Below are 16,992 nucleotides of genomic sequence, written 5' to 3'. Positions count from 1 at the left end.
ACGCTGTTTTTGCTAACAAGGCATGTAGAATCGTAATGTTTTACTGCACAATTTATTTTTAAGCACAAGTATTGGCTAAAATACCGCATTGATCATGAGCATTCAACTTTGAACTACACACAAAAGAAAAAGTTATATAGTCACAGAACAAAAGCATAAGGACCCTTTTTGGAATATTGGCCAAAGCAAAATAGTGCTTCCACCACAAAATCATTAAAAAATGGTTTATCCATTTTAAGTTTGCTGTAATGTATTGTACTTACGTTTTCAAGTAGACTAAATGACGGTAGTTCCTTCCAGATTAATTTCCATGAACATTAATAGGCCTTAGGTCATTTACACAGTCCACTGCAAGTGCATTGTTCTTTTTAGGTTTGACTTAGTCATTATTGTGACATTCATGGCAAATCATTGCATACAATATACAAGAAAGAACTAGGGCTGGCTATGACTTTTGGAGCAACAGTGGTATGTAGGCTTGCCACAATTCTAAAATTGGGCGGGAGGAAAGAGATCACGGCCAACGGGTGGGTGGGCTGGAGTAAAGAGATCACAGACAACAGGTGGGCGTGCGGGAGTAAAGAGATCCCGGACAACGGGTGGGCGGGAGTTAATGGGGCACAGACAATGGGTGGGCGGGCAGGAGTAAAGGGGGCAAGGACAAAGGGTGGGCGGACATAGTAAAGAGGGCACGGACAACAGGTGGGCGGGCGGGAGTAAAGACAATACTGACAACATCGTATGGAAAACAAGCGGAAGAGAAAGCACGCTTGTTCCTCTGGGAAAGGTGTTGTTGCAGCAGGCCTAGGCAAACACACCGCTCATCCGCCAAGGCCTGGAAGACATTGGGGCCGAGTTGACAAGGGAAGGGGTCAGAAAAAGCACAGAGCTGCTACAGGTCCAGCAACAGGAAGGGAACAACAGACATGCACTGGCAGCCGTGGGCGGGAAACGGAGGCCCTAAAAACACAACTCTGCCCACCCAAAGACCCTGGCCCATCATCGCCCAGTGCCCGCCTTCCCTGTGCAGCCCTGCTGATGGGGGCAAAGGGAGTGAGTGCATGGTGTTGAATTCTGCAAATCTCAAGGGCAGGCTGTGTTTAAATCTATCGATCCAGCTCACAGAAGCCAGTAGATCAAAGTCTCCCTCCGGGCACTAGAAAACTCGTGCACCTCTAAAGTCAGTAGAGTGACTGACATTCACATGATGTGGTGGCGCGTGCGGGGCAACCAGCGGTGAGAAACAAATCAGTGGTGTGGGATCGATGTACCCCCTCTGCACTGACCTCAGCAGCTGTGAACTGTAGATGCAGCACTTATGGGGTCGTCCCTTTGCCATCTTCTCCCCCACTGCTGATGCCCGGCACGGACAACAGGTGGAGGGTGGGAGTAAAGACGGCACAGACAACTGGTTGGGGGCAGTAGTAAAGATGGCACGGACAACGGGTGGGCGGGTGGGAGTAAAGACGGCACGGACAACGGGTGGGCGGGAGGGAGTAAAGACAACAGGTACAAGGGGTGGGGGACGTGAGTAAAGACAATATGGACAACGGGTGAGGGGTGTATGTAAACACAAAACTGACAATGTTGTATGGAAAACAAGCGGAAGAGAAAGCACGCTTGTGTGACAGGATGCGAGGAATGCAGCGTCCCGTGAGTGGTGCGCACGCTCGTTTGAAATCTGACAAATAACAGATGGAACACTGCGCTCCGCTGCTCGTAACCACAAGCCGTAGGCCGTGGGCGGATACATTTCCTGGGAAAGGTGGGACATGCACCCGACTTTGCCCAATTGCGTGCTGTCTTTTTACAAAGACCCATGCTAAGCCCAATAAAAAAAAAGCTAAAAAAAAAAAAACACACGCACAAGTGTGTGAAAATTCCAGAGTGATTCCAATAGGTCGTTTTAATAGAGCAGCGCATTCGCTCTGCGCTAGGCTTGAACTAATATATATATATATATATATATATATATATATATATATATATATATATATATATATTTTTTTTTTTTATATATATATATTTATCTCAATTCCTCTGCTGTCTTTCCGTATTGCTTGGTTGCACTTCTCTGCCTTCTGCTTCTATTTATCATATCCTTCTTTGTTTCGTCCTGTGGTTTTTTTCCCCTCGCTCTCTCTTATAAAGTGACTTGTCTTGCACTGTCTCAACTTTCAGTCTTTTCCTTGCCCCCTCCTCTATACATCCTCAGGTTGACCTAGCTCTCTCTGAAACGTAAAGAGGAACAAAAACCCCAAATAAGGCGTCTACGTTTCTCTTGTGCCCACTCCTTGCCTTCTTGACATGCATATGGCCGTAGTAATAAATACAGGAACATAATTGTAAACAAAAATATTCCTGGTGAAACAACTTTCTTCCTGGCTATGCTTTCCTGGCTATGCTTAACAACTAACTCGCACCTGGCCTTGCCACTGCCCTCCTGGACAATGGCGGTTCGATGTGCTTCACCGGTGTGTGGGTGGAGGCCACCAATCCTCCAATCATGCATCATCCCACTTATCTACTTGCTATTCTTCCTCATTCGCATACCTCGTCCATAAGCTGTTTCACTTTTTTTTAATATATATATATCTTGAGTTTGTCTTCTGTCCTCCCCTTAGATGTAAATCTAGATCTCTAGGTCGTTTCCATTATCCTTCTTCCCTTTTTAACTTTTTATGATTCTGTCATCTTTGTTCTTTTTCAGGCTAGCTGGGACCTGATGCCAGAAAGAAAGAGTCGTGACTAGGGTCTCTCCATCCAGGTAAGTTCACCCTCTTACAAGGGCATGCTTAGGTCTGGCTCTAAGCCTGGGGTAGGAAGGAATGTAATCAAATGTATTTAATTGTTTTTTGTTTAATGTTTGTTTAATCCCCAATTGTGTTTTTTTATGTGCACATTCATTGATAAGAACAAGAGAACAATTAAAAGAATGTATAAATGGACGTGAAAGGGGCAGCTGGTTCAGAAAAGTGTGGCGGTCTCTCAGGGTAGTACTGATAGAGTATTTAGAGCGGGGTCCCGCTGAAAGAGCAGACTGAACGCAGGGCACAGGAACACTGGGCAGAGTCCAGCCCTCTCCTCGGCTCCCAACCTTTCAGGTTGCGTGTACCGCCCACGCAGTGAGCAACCCTTAGGCTCTCCCCGGCCCTCTCAGTGACCGAGGGGCACCGCGAGGCACGGGAGACCCCCGTGAGGGGCTCCGTCGCCAGATTCTAAACTCTGTTCTCAGGTGGCATTAGTCTGGCAAGAAATCCCCCTGACTGGTCCCGCAGCAAACAGCAGCGGCTCTACCCCCCACCCCGCGCAGTGAAGGAACTGGACATGGCTGCTGCGGGCGGGCGGGGAGAGGAAAGTAGAGTGCGAGCAGACCAGTGGAGCGCCAACACTTCCCCACCGCCACGCAGCGTGAGACATGTAAGGCTGCGGCGGGGGAAAGAGTGAGGTGAAGACTGCTCCAGTCCCGGGCAGCGAGGACAGGGATCGCCATGGTGGAGCGAAAGGCAGAGCCGCAGGCGCACTGGAGAAGGCGGCGAGGCAGCCTCCCTAAGGTACCGGCGCTGCAGCGGTGATTGGTGGTCAACGGTGCTCCTTGGTTCAGGTCCCGAGGGCTGCGTCGGTGATGAGGCAAGTGGCCCCAGCGCATAGCAGGCACCGCGCGAGGGGCACCTCAGCAGGTCGGCCAGGTCCCAGATGACAGCAGCAACTAGTTGGCCAAACTTTCCGGAACATACCCACCCCAGGCCCCCAGAGAACACTCTTCATCGGAGCGGCCTGTCACGCCACGGGCTCTCATGGACTTCTTTACTTTTTCTTTTGTCCTGGCTGTCATTTTGCTGCTGCTCTCGGACGCTTTTCTTTGGACCCCGACCCGCCATCTTGTCCATTCCCTTGTCCTTTACCCTTTTCTCTCGTTTCCCCCTTGACGATCCTCAAATGTTTCTTCCCTTTTCTGATTTGCCTTTTCTCCATACCCTTGTATCCCTCCCACCCTCCCTTTGTTTTGTGACTGCGTCCCCCCTCCAACCCCACTTAATGGAACTCTGCTCTTCTGTTTTTTTTTTTTGTTTTCTTGGGGGGGGGGGGGGTCTTGACCTGAGAAAATCTACTATGTGTATATATATATGTATATAGAGATAACTCTAATCACTAGTATATGCAGTAGACCTTTGTACTCTCTACCATTCCTATGTGACTCTTAGAGTATATCCATTTGTATCTCTTCCTTGAGTGACTTTACTATTTGTACATTTGCAATTTTTCTTTGTTTGTATCTCTTCCTTGTGTGACTTTACAACTTGTACATTTGCATTTTTTCTTTCTGTTTGTATCTCTTCCTTGTGTGACTTTACATCTTGTACATTTGCTATTTTTTCTGTTTGTAGCTTTTATGTAACGCATGTAATCCTAAATCCTTATGTTCTGCAACAGTTTCTTATGTAAAGCGCTCTGACACCTTTGTGTAAAGTTCACGCTATATAAAATTGCATTAAATAAATAAATAAAATAAATGTGTAATTTTAGCAAGTCAATATGAAGGGACTATGTACCAAAGAGTAGGATTTAATTTGTATGCGTCCTATTGAAATTCGTGATGTATTGATTCCTCCGCATCAGTTCTGTATACAGTCATAGGCCTAGCTCTCTGGTAGAGCTTATGTAATCACTAGCAAAGTAAACCGTATAATTAGAAAGGAGTTTGGAGCTCCTTTTAAGCATTGTGCTATTTTGTTGGGAATTTCATTTATAAAATGCATACGGATTGCTTCCCTTGCAGTGGAGGAATAGTGTTCCAATTTATACTTGTGCCAAAAGCTGCCTTTCTTCTTCAATTGAGCATTGGATGATCATTGCTCGCTGCACAACTGGTTGGATCCAGACTAAGCTCAGTCATGCTCCCCTCAGCCCAGAAGGAATACAGCCAGATAGAAGGTAGGATTATCTTTCCTCCCTCTTGCTGCCATCTTTGAGTGGCACACGAAAAAGGCTTGGTTAATGGAAGAACAGGAACATCAAGAACACCCTGTGGCTTGGAGCATTTATAAGTATGAAAAACTGTCCAAAGTCTCACCATTCATGCTCAAGTTCGATAATAATTGTATTGCTTCTGTTAGCAATGTCTTCTATCATTGACATTGTATTGGGTGCAAACAATTAGCTTAAGATGGCTGCCATAATATCCAACTGCACTATATTTGAGGCCTCACTCATCTATTTTTCCCCCTCCACCTGCTTAGGGATCTGGTAGCATGTTCTTCGACAGGGCTTCAATTAGTGGCATTCTTAGCAGCTCCAGAGTTTTTGCTGAAAGAACACAAGAGAGGACGAACAAACAGCCACATCATGGAGCTACACAAACCTCACAGCACACAGCACCCCGAATGATGTAACTCCTACTTTGAGTCTGTGAGGTAGCTGCTACAGGGGGCACATAGCCTTCATCTCCTACTGCAAAAGCAGTTCCTGCTGGCCCTGCACTGTCGTTGCCCAATGGACGGTCCAGAGACCCGATGCAGGTTGCATGATCTCTGCCCAGTGCAGGAGCGCCAGCACTCACGGCAACACTCCCCGTACTGAATCTGCCTGTTAAAGGAGTCTAGTATGCACTGGAGCCTGACGCCCAAAAGGAAACTGAGTTGTCGGCACAAACAAATCTAGGATAAATTTAAGCAGGACACTGCAACAGATTTGGATCCCTCTCACATTACCCCCTCCCCCCGCGCCACTTCAGTGACTCGCTAAGTTAGGCTGTTCTTAAATGGAGGGAATCTGGAAAACTGCAATATGTGAGTATAATCTACAAGCACACAATGATAAAAGGCCAAACTAGTTTAGAGAGGAACAACATCTTAGCTGCACAAAACACGTCAAGGAACCTGCTCTCTGTAATAAAAATATTTCTCAATGCTACCAGTGTCATTAATGCTATTCAACCCTCACATACTCTGAAATAAGTTGGTGGCGTTATTCACAGAGAAAATTAGAAACCTCTACACAACATTAAGTCTATGCAGAACGAGGTCAAGCCAATTCAATATTAAACCCTTTTGAAAACAGTCTCTACTTTTGGTGTACATTCACAGCTGTCTCTAGGGAAATAGTGGAAGAAATTTTAATGAGCACAATCAATCAATCAATCAAGGCATTTGTATAGCGCGCTACTCACCCGGAGGGTCTCAAGGCGCTTGGGGGGGGATTCCGCTACCGCTCGAACAGCCAGGTCTTGAGTTGCTTCCTGAAGGAGAGGTGGTCTTGGGTCAGGTGGATGGGGAGGGAGTTCCACGTCTTGGCCGCCAGGTAGGAGAAGATCTTCCTCCCGCTTTGGCTCTTCGGATGCGGGGAACGGCGGCGAGGGCGTGGCTGGTCGATCGTAGCTGGCGGGTTGGAGTGTAGAAGGCCATGCGGTCGTTGAGGTATCTGGGGCCTTGGTTGTGTAGAGATTTGTGTGCGTGGGTGAGGAGTCGGAACGTGATTCTCTTGCTGACGGGGAGCCAGTGCAGGTCTCTCAGGTGTCCGGCGATGTGGCTGTGTCGGGGGATGTCCAGGATGAGTCGTGCTGAGGCGTTCTGAATGCGCTGGAGTCTCTTCTGGAGTTTGGCTGTGGTTCCGGCGTAGAGGGAGTTCCCGTAGTCCAGGCGGCTGGTGACGAGCGCCTGGGTGACCATCTTCCTGGTTTCGGTGGGGATCCACCGGAAGATCTTCCGTAGCATGTTGAAGCAGGACGAGGAGATGGCGTTGACTTGTCTGGTCATCGAGAGGGAGGAGTCCAGGATGAAGCCCAGGTTGCGTGCGTGGTCCGTTGGTTTGGGTGCGCTGCCCAGGGCAGGGGGCCACTAGGAGTCGTCCCAGGCGGAGGGTGATGATCCCAGGATGAGGACTTCTGTCTTATCTGAGTTCAGTTTCAGGCGGCAACGTCTGTCATCCCTTCGTGTAGGTTGGTTCTGGCGGTTGCTGGGTCGTTGGTGAGGGAGAGGATCAACTGGGTGTCGTCGGCGTAGGAGATGATGTTGAGGTTGTGCTGGCGTGCGATGGCCGCGAGGGGGCTCATGTACATGTTGAACAGCGTGGGGCTGAGCCATGATCCTTGTGGCACAAAATATGGTTTTCCAGAAGATCCCTGTGCACGTCCATTTGGAACCGGTTCGTCTTTGCTAATATGATCTAACCATATTAATTATCTCTTATAGAGGGGTGTAGGCCAAAATTTTGAAAAAGGGGATGATGCCCCCTCCTATCCTGCTAAAGAAAACATTTCTGTATCCTAAAGCGGATTGAAATTATCAAATGTGCAAATTACCCACCCATGGTAAATCTTCAGAGTGGAAGTATTTACTCGACAATCTGTTCAAGATACAGGACTGAGGGGAGCTGGGATTTCATCCAAGCCAAAGAACTGAGACCACTTTAAATTTCACGCCTAAAAAGCTCACGCTATTGTGGCTGAGGAAGACACAATAGGACAGTTCCTATCTTCTCCCAGTTGAAGAAATTGGGGCCAAAATGAACTGTTTTACACTGATTCCCTTCTGTTTTTTTAGATGTTCAACAAACTCTGCAATATTAAATCAACCGACAGATATGTCATCTTGTGTGTGTCACAAGGGTCCCCTCTTTCATCAGTACTCTTTGACATCTATGTTTGTCCCCTTTCTAAGATAATTTGCTCCGTTGGCTGTAGAACAATACCATAACCTGATTCTGTTTATCCTCCGCCTTGACACCACGTCTCCATGGCTCTCTGGTCAGTCTCCATGTGTCCTGTACCAAGCGTATCCTCAGGGTTGTACCGATGCTCAGAGGGGTCCACATCTCAACAGCCCCAAGTCTGGAGATATATTATACACAGACTTTAGGATGGTCAAGCGGGGAAGGAAAGGATGGGGACAGCAGGGAGGGAGACTTGTGAAAATAGAAAGAGAATTATGTAATACACTCCTCTATAACCATAAGAGAACAACAATACAGAACAATAGAGGAAAAATACACTCAAGTAACTACCTTTAAAGGAAAAAGATGTAACCCCCTATCAGGGGAGGATAACAGGTGATCTTGAATCCTCAATACCACTGGAAAGGAGGGAACAGGGAAGAACGTAAACATCTCCTTTTTTCTACCTGCACAACATGCATAGAAAGAGCAATACCTATCACCCTACCCTCTGTATTAGGTCGAGATGCCCCCAGATGATGTACTAACTTCTGAAACAGCAATCACCTACTACTGGCCACCCCTGTTAAGTGAAACGCAAATATTTCCACAACATGCTGATTATCAAGGTTTTGAAAAGATCCATTGATGAGCATACGAAGTGTCATTGAAGTAAATGCAAAGGATATGCTCTTTCAAGAGTAAATCAAGAATGAATCAACTTTGACTACTGCTGATGCAGATCCTTTCCAAACGGAACTGCTCAGGTACGATAAGAAAGATATCTCTCAAAGGGTGCAGAAATGTAAATCGAGAGTTGACTCCACTCTCCGAACTTCCTGTTTACCACACTACTAGCCTTCCCTTCACATCTTCCCTGCATGAGACACACAAACATGGGCTCGCCAACAGGGAAGATCAAACTGTACGCAAAGCAAAAGAGTACTGTGGAGAAGTGTGGCTCACTGGTTAGAGGAGGCAGACCTGGAAGCAGACATCAGCCCGGGACCAGGGTTCAATTCCCGGCTCGGCGGGGTCTTGAGTCCATGGACTCGACAATTCTCGCTCCGGTGCCTACTCGATTCACGGTTTCACACTCTACGACTCTGGGCAATATCTTGCTTAATCTCCACAACGGCCCCTCGCGGCGGGATGCCTGGATTTCACCTTGCGGATACCCTGCTGGGGTTATCTCACAGGGGAATACCAGGGCAGGTTCCCTAAGCAAGCGCTTAGAAACCGCTTGGTGATTTGCGCTATATAAATTCCTGTACATTCACATTTACATTTACTCACTGCCCAGCCTCTTGCTCCCTCGCATGAGTCCTAGGAAAATCGGACTCGCCAACAAAGGAAGACACACCTGTGTTTTGTCCCAAATCGGAGCGTACATCCTTAATCAAAAAGGAAACTGTGATTAAATGATAAGATGCAACTTCCACCCTTAACGAACCGGGACCTGGTCACCAAACGGCAGAATATGAATAATCGGCAGCTCCGTGTACCGTCTTCCCTGCTATATCCGGGTTTCCTGACGGCGCGTACAACGGTGCGTTGGACGTCAGAAACGCATGTGTTGCTGGGAAGTGTAGTGTCCGGGACGGCTCCTTCATACGGAGCCTGTCAGTGTGCATTGCCAGTGCTTCCTGTCTTCCCGTCCGTTCTTCTGTTGTGCAGCAATGAATGGGACACAATCTTCTTAAATTGAAACACAAGGTGACCAAGGTTATGGTGGTTTGAAATCACAAACTGTGTTGAGATTTTATCTAATCCACTTGCATGGACTCCACCCTATCCTGCAAGCAAATTTGAAGCCCATGGGTATTCAGCAAGATCAAAATAATACTTCAAATACCCAGATCGGTGCCGTCTGAAGTCAAAGTATTTATGTCCTTTGCTTACACAAAGGTGCTCTTACATATCTGCCACCAGATCTCCGGGTACCAGTCTTAGATTCTTCTATGCCATCTAGCCAGGACTACTGTAATAGTTTGTAAATTAGCATTCCAGATTATCCCCCGGCTAAACTTTTTTAAAATTTTAATCTATTGTTTTTTTGCAATGCTAACATCTGGCCAAAACAGGTCTGTAAACTAGAAAAAAAGGAAACATTACAGCCAACAATAAGTACAGCTTGGCATACAAAGTTACAGAGCATGGTTAAGGCCATTGATAGCAAGGGGTATACGGCGAGCGCATTGTTAGTAGTAGCCGGGGATCCCATTCACAGTTGTTAGATCAGCCCCTCTGGGCTTCAGCTGTACATCTTCTTCCCAGTACATTGCTATTCATCCCTTACATATCCGGGGGAAGCCATCTTGGGACACCCATCAGAGTCCCACAGGGGCCTGCGTCCTGTCACCTCCACAAATGCTGGTCCCTGAGTGTTGGAGAGAAGAGGTTGGGCGTAACAGTTACTCACTGCCAGGGCCCAGTAAAAATAACTGCAGAGATACCCAAATGCCCCTGGGCTGGTGCGCCTGGGGCAGCGTGGAATAGTAAAGTCCCAACTGGTCATTACAGTATGCCATATCTTTCAGTCAGTTGTGGGTCCTGAGCCGGCCACAGTCACCCCACACACGCGACACCCACCTATTCGCCAACAGCAAGGTATTGAAGCAAAGCGCCTGACTGTCTGCGGGATTCCCCTTGTTCATCCCAGAAGAGCTATCTTGGCTGAAAGGTCAAGAGTCCTTCCCAACCTTACGTACAGTACATTGCCACTCCCTCCCAGTAGTCGGCTATCGCTTGGCATTGCCACGCGAGATGCATAAATACAGCCTCAGACACCCTGCAGCGCAAGTGTGCTTTAGGGTGGAGTGCAAACACCTGTTAGGGAGTATGGTACTTTGTGTGGAGATGTTTAAAATAAAATAGGCTTAATCGCCCATTCGGGGAGAGTTCATCTGTTAAGTTTCAGCAATAAGTCCAGTCCACATCCGATAGTGTCTTCCTTAAGTCCGATTCCCACTGTACTCCCGCCTTGGCATGTAGCATGGGAAGAGTCTCTATTTATATGGGTAGTATATATTGGTCACCATGTGCCTAACTGTAGGAACAATTGGGAGCATTGACAAATGTGTGTGATGCAGAGGGGGGCAAGATACGGGGGAAAAGTAGGGTACTGTGCCCTACATAAAGTCTGGACACAGTAATATTTAAAGATGACCAAAGGGGTGGGATCAGCGTTGGCTACTCATGTCGGACAGCCTAGGAATGAGTCGTTGGGAAAGATATCCCCCAATGTAGGGAGTCCCATTCATGTAGTCGCTGCAGAAAGGTGGTATTGGCCAGCGGCAACTGGGAGAGTTAAGGATAGGTGAGTGCAGCCTCTTCAAGATTGCATGCTAGAGATTGTGTCAATTTCGGCACGGTTGCGCCGATGGGTCTGACCCAGTATCTCCGCAAGTGGAGTCGGGTGGGCGTTGTCATTCTCAATGACTACGTGTGCCATGTATGGAGCTGCCTTATTGCACAGGCTATAGGTTATGGGGCAAGAGCCTTAAGGAGAGGGCAGCGGGCAGCCCTGCCTTGTGCCCCATCCAATGGGGAAAGGCTCCGAGAGGAGCCCCACCCAATGTGTACCCGGGTTGTCAGGGAAGTATACAACAACCTCACCCAATTTATAAACTGTTACAGGAGCCCCGTACACCCTAGTACTGTGAAGAGATATGGCCACTCTAATGAGTCAAACGCTTTGGGTGCATCCAAAAAGTCAGAAACCTCCTCATGTGTGTGGGGTTAAGCTTGTGCCGAAGTACAGAGAGAGTGCGCAGGTTGTGTGCTGTGGATCTGCCTGGTATAAACCCCACCTGGTCCATGAAGACCGGCATGGGCATCAGTAGCCATGGTCATTTTTTGGTGGCGAGATTTGAGTGCCTTAGCTAACCTTGAGGAAATAAAGAACACAGAAGTCTGGCAGATTTATTGTATGATCATATTTTGCATAAACACAGAGCATCACTAGCTGACAGTGAGGGAGAGTCCAATTTTAAATGCATTTTCCTTAAGCTGAAAGCCTGTTGCGCCCGGCTCAGTATTGTCATGTCCATGATTTTTGGGCCAGGCACTCTGGGACACTCACTTTGTCTGCACTATATCTACTCATAAGTGTGTTGGCTCATCCATCCTTTCGAACTTGTAACCCTGGGTTCTCTCTTTGTCAGAACTCTGTCTACTCATGACAGTCCACAGGGTCCAGATCTCCTCGGTGGGAGGCAGATCACTCAGATTATTTGGATCCAACTTGTGGAACAAATTTACCTGGCAGCTGAGATGGTCTCCCATATTGATAATGAAAGGCTTTAAATTATTTTCTGTTCTTTTAGATGTTGGTTTCTAATGTTTGAGATCTTATCTTAGCCACAGTCTCAGTGTCAAGATGCTTGTTGGGCATATTTTGTCATTTATAAATAATCAATTATTACAGTACCTCTACCAACCTTCAACCTTATCAGCTTGCCCTTGCACCCACACAGTTCTTGCATTCTACACCATGCCATGGTCCCTGTGCCAGTTCATGTGCATACCCATTCATCCATGTACTCACTATTAAATTAATGCACTTAATCACTAACCCTTTCACTTGCTCTACCCAATATGGAGCCCGCTTTTCCACCCTGATGACTCACTGCCCCAGCCTCACCATAATGACTTTGCCCCCACACACTATCTTTGCCTGTTCAGACTAATTGTGGCCCCTTCATCCAGCCATACACACACCCAATCCTTTAGCCATCTGTTCACACACTCATTCATTCATCAATGCTCTTGTCCACCAATCTATTAAATCTTTCTCATATTCAGCCACTCATTCATCGAGACACACATTGACGAAATACTTTCACTAATATGCTAGAGCTATTGGTTTTGCTATTGCTTGTTTCAAATTGAGACCTGCTTTAAGCCACCCAGTTGAAACAAGGACCATATTGTAATCGAGCCTGATTTAAGATCCATGTCAACTCTTGAGACAACAATTTTTCTCTACAATTCCTATCCTTTTGTAGGGTGGAAACAAAGCATCCTCGTCACCTCTAATTAGATCCTGCATTTCCTTCTTTATGTAGAATCCTTACTCCTTCGCCACATCAGGTCTCAACCTGGTTGCCCCACAATGCAAGGTCAAGGCGCCGCTCCCAACTGCAGGTCTGGTTTCCTCTGAATATGAATTGATGCTTCCAAGAAACTGCCCTATTGAATTTGTCTTTTATAAGGTCATCCCGAGTCCGCTTGAAACTGAGGGCCAGGTGTGTCTCATGATTCTCTGAATCATCCAAATTGGACAAGATGGATAATTTGGTGACCATCAACATGATTGTCTTATGTGCCGCTGCTCAACGAGCCCACCTGAGCTTGCTCCCTATTCTGATCTCACACCTTCAATTTGTTTGAAGGGATGATATGGGGGAATAAGGTCTAAGTCTGCCCTGGTTCACAAAGTGGTTCTTCCCATGTCTTCCCCAAGCTAAGCGCATAGAGGAAAATGTTTTCAGTGGACCAAAACAGGGCTCCCACATGAGTATTGCAGACCAGTGTTGTGCAACTTATGGAGTACCTCGGACGCTGACTGCCTAATCCATTGCAACGTGGTGTGCACGCCTAACTACAGAATGTGACCCAGCTATTCCTCCCTTTGTCTGCATGGGAGGCTGTACTGGGGCAATAAAGAAGAGAAGAGACCCACCACACAGGCCTCTAGGAGGCACCACTCTTGCAGTCTACCTCCATTTTGAATGTCCCCTGCCTGCAGTACTATGTTTTCCACCATGATCATCAGGGCCCCTGTCATCCTCTGGTACAGATTTAGGACTTTTGAAACCTGGCACAGCATAAAGAACTCTTTCAGGGTTGCCAACTGCAACCACAAACTGCGAACGAAGGGGGCAATAAACATTCGCAACAATTTCAAGCCACCCTGCTCTTGCAAATCACAGGCTGCGACTAATGCAGGATATGAGGCAGTGGACTACAGAGTGTTGGAACTGGAGATGATCCTGGTAGTTTTGTACTGTGCTGGCATGACCTTTTTTTACTGGGAGTTCTCATTTTGGAATGGCTGCTACTGAAAAATAGTAAAGAAAGTGAATTATAATGAAGCAGCATTATTAAATTCCAAATGCAGAAAGTATATGTTACAAGCAACAGTGATATGTTGGTGCTCCATCTATCCAGTCCAGTAACCAATAGCTCAAGGAGTGCTAGACAGATTAGCACATATTCAGCAATTATGTAAAAATATTCATAACTGGCTGACCCAACAGCCTGATCCTTTGCAGTCTGCATTCAAGCCAGATTTTTTCCCTAGACAGCCCCTCATTACGAATTGCTTGTAAATTATGACTCCGCCGTAGACAGTAGTTTGCGCCCAAAATGAGTTTGGTGGCATAGCCCGCATATCTGATATTTCCCTTTCTGCATTTTGGTAGGAAAAACCAGGTGAAATGTGAACAATGACACTTGGCTGGAACGAGGGCTACAACTATGTGACACATTGTTCAAACATCAATGTGTGTAGTTATTCCTCATTCTGAGGGCACAAAGTTATAATGGTGTGTACTACCACATCATTTTACTGGGCACCTCACAATAAGGCTCACATTAGCACTAGGTGGATTGTAACACTTCACAAATATCCATGCCATGCTACCTTGTTTATGTCTATGATCACTGCCAGAGCCTTTCTTCATTGTCTGCAACACTAACTGCTAATTTACTGTACCAATCATATTTTAATTACACCGTCAAATATAAAGGTCAGATTTGTAATTTTAATAATATTTATATTTTCCTTTCTCGTAGAACAAAGTGCCACTACAGAATGAGGAATTAGGGTCTGCGGACATGTAGTCTCCAGATGTGGAAGCGGTGAAGGTCATGGCATCAAGACATTTAATATGTTTGAGATTCTGTTTTTTTATCGTAGCTGGAATCACTGCAACAATACTGATGTGGCTTATCGTCCAACAGTCACCCATTCTGGTTCAGAAAATGAATTGGATGTACTTCTACGAATACGAACCCATCTACAAGAAAAATTTCACTTTCACTCTACGCGAACATGCCAAATGTGAAGACGCAAACCCTTTCTTGGTCATCTTGGTGACATCAAGACCGAAAGATGCGTTAGTCCGACAGACTATAAGACTAACATGGGGTTCGGTGGACATGTGGTTGGGACATCAAGTTAAAACCCTGTTCTTACTTGGCCGAGAACCAGCTGAAGATGCCAAGACGGAAACTTTGATAGAAGAAGAAAGTAAACTCAAGGGGGACATTATTCAACAAGATTTTCTGGATAGCTATGATAACCTTACTTTAAAAACCATAATGGCTTTTCGATGGTTTTCCGAATTTTGCTCAAATGCCACATACATCATGAAAGCAGATTCAGATGTGTTCATCAATACTCCCAATTTACTAAATTTTCTTCGGAATTTCAGTTCATCTGATAGTTTGTTTACTGGTTACACCCTTACTGATACTTACTCGCAAAGAAACATTTTAACGAAAAATTACATTTCTTATGAAGAATATCCCTTCAGGTTGTTCCCACCATATTGCAGTGGCCTGGGATATGTACTCTCTGGAAAGCTGGCCCTGAAAATCTATGAAGTTATGAGCCACGTAAAACCTATTTGGATTGAAGATGCCTATGTTGGAATGTGTTTAAAAGTCCTGAACGTGAATGTGCACGTTCCAGAAAAAACAAAACTGTTCTTTATAAGTAAACTTGACGTTTCTCTATGTAATTATAAGAGTGTATGTGCTGTACATGGTCTGTCCTCGAATGAACTGGTAACCGTTTGGAAGGCCATACAAAACAAAACTCTGAATACATGTTTGTGAGCAACAGAAGTGATGCACAAAAATACAAAACAGAAACACCTTATCGCTCTTTTTAGGTCGCGCCTGGGCAGCGCATGCGCTGCTCAATGAGGGATGCTGTATTTGAGTATAGACTTAAAGCCCCGCCTACTCTCCGCCCATGTTTGTCATTGGCTTGTGTCTTGGTCCTTCGAAAATTCTGCCTTCTGATTAGTTATTAGGCTTGTTAGTCCCTCCTTGGTACCACCATGTCTTTATTTGTAACCTCCCATGAGGACTGGCCCTTTTACGTCTGTTGTTACAAGGTATGTCTTACTTAGTCTGTAAGCACTATTTTCTTTAATGAGTTTCTCCTACTGCAGGCATGACATGCTTTCCTGAAGCATTTAGCATGTCATGCTCGCTTTTCCTTTCCAAGCAGCCCAGGACAATGGCGGGCGATTCTTCGAAATAAAATAGGTCTCGCATTTACAAGAGTTTGAGCTATTGGCATTGTAAATGACAATGCCTTTTATTTATGTGTTAATTATCAAAACAGATAAATAAAAGGCATTGTCATTTACAGTGCCAATGGCTTAAACTCAAGCAAATGCGAGACCTATTGCATTGCAAACGCTTGTTTTTGTCCTTTTTAGCATTCGAATCAACACCCATCAAAATCTTAAATGAAGAGCAGTTTAACACATCACAAATTACCAGCATCTCTTCTGAGGGCTTCGTTCAGGAATTAAATGTTACTTATACAAAGGTGTAAATGGCTGGTGCAAAAATACTTAGCCACAAATAACATTTAATGTGGGGCGCAGTCATTATTTGGTTTTGATTTACACCTTGGTGTAAAACATGGAGAATAAGATGCACAAACAGTACTTTGTTCACATTTAGGTATGGTACCAGAATATTATGCACTAAGTATCATTTAACAAAAATAGTGTGTCCTACATATCGTTCACTCAAATACCGCCACCTGAGAAACAAAAATAACAAGCATAAACACAGTCAGACAACATTTTCCATGCATTACTTTGCCAAAAACTATAGTTTTCATCAATAAACATGAGTGCAACCTGCACTCAGTATCTCATAGGCACTAATGTGAAAAGCGGCACAAATATCGATTGTGCTCGATTTTACAGTAGAGTGTCACCCTGAGTGCTTACTTGCAGGATAAGGTGCTTGTTTCTTTCAAGGTGTGCACTAGAAAGACTTGCTCTGGTGTCACTCTCGATTCAGGTTGAATAAACAAAATTTGTGGTACTGTTGTTTGACTGCTACTTAATTGATGCACCAATCTAACTGTGAATGCCTTATTGATTTGTGTCACGTCTTAAAGTGGTGGGCTGTGGCACCAGATGAGCACTGAAACAGTGTTTGTTATGTTTGATAACATATTTATATAGTGCACTTCTGCCATTGCTTCTAACCGGTACAAAAGGGGGTGGTGATGGACGGATCATCTGAACCAATCAAACACTCACCCCCAGTCAACAGATCTGGGTTTAATCCATCACCGTT

The 16,992-nt window shown here is 45.6% G+C and overlaps 1 protein-coding gene across 4 annotated transcripts in view; it reads left to right on the top strand.

Moving 5' to 3' along the window:
- The window catches only part of LOC144792873 (UDP-GalNAc:beta-1,3-N-acetylgalactosaminyltransferase 1-like), a 104,067-nt gene extending 87,328 nt beyond the window's left edge, over positions 1-16,739 (top strand). For 3 of the 4 annotated variants that reach the window (XR_013602638.1, XM_078668070.1, XM_078668071.1), the window contains 2 exons: positions 2,711-2,767; positions 14,452-16,739. Coding sequence is in view for 3 of the 4 variants with exons in the window: in XM_078668070.1 (XP_078524196.1) it covers positions 14,527-15,498 (972 nt within the window). In the remaining variant the exon portion in view is untranslated. Of the gene's footprint in view, positions 1-2,710; positions 2,768-4,796; positions 4,936-14,451 lie in introns of those variants that run through there. The other variant, XM_078668072.1, reaches the window with a different exon arrangement.
- Positions 16,740-16,992: the final 253 nt, after the last annotated feature.

This window comes from Lissotriton helveticus, chromosome 11, assembly GCF_964261635.1.
Source record: "Lissotriton helveticus chromosome 11, aLisHel1.1, whole genome shotgun sequence".
NCBI lineage: Eukaryota > Metazoa > Chordata > Amphibia > Caudata > Salamandridae > Lissotriton > Lissotriton helveticus.
Note: the sequence above shows the minus strand (reverse complement) of the source record. Positions and strands in the feature narration are given on the sequence as shown.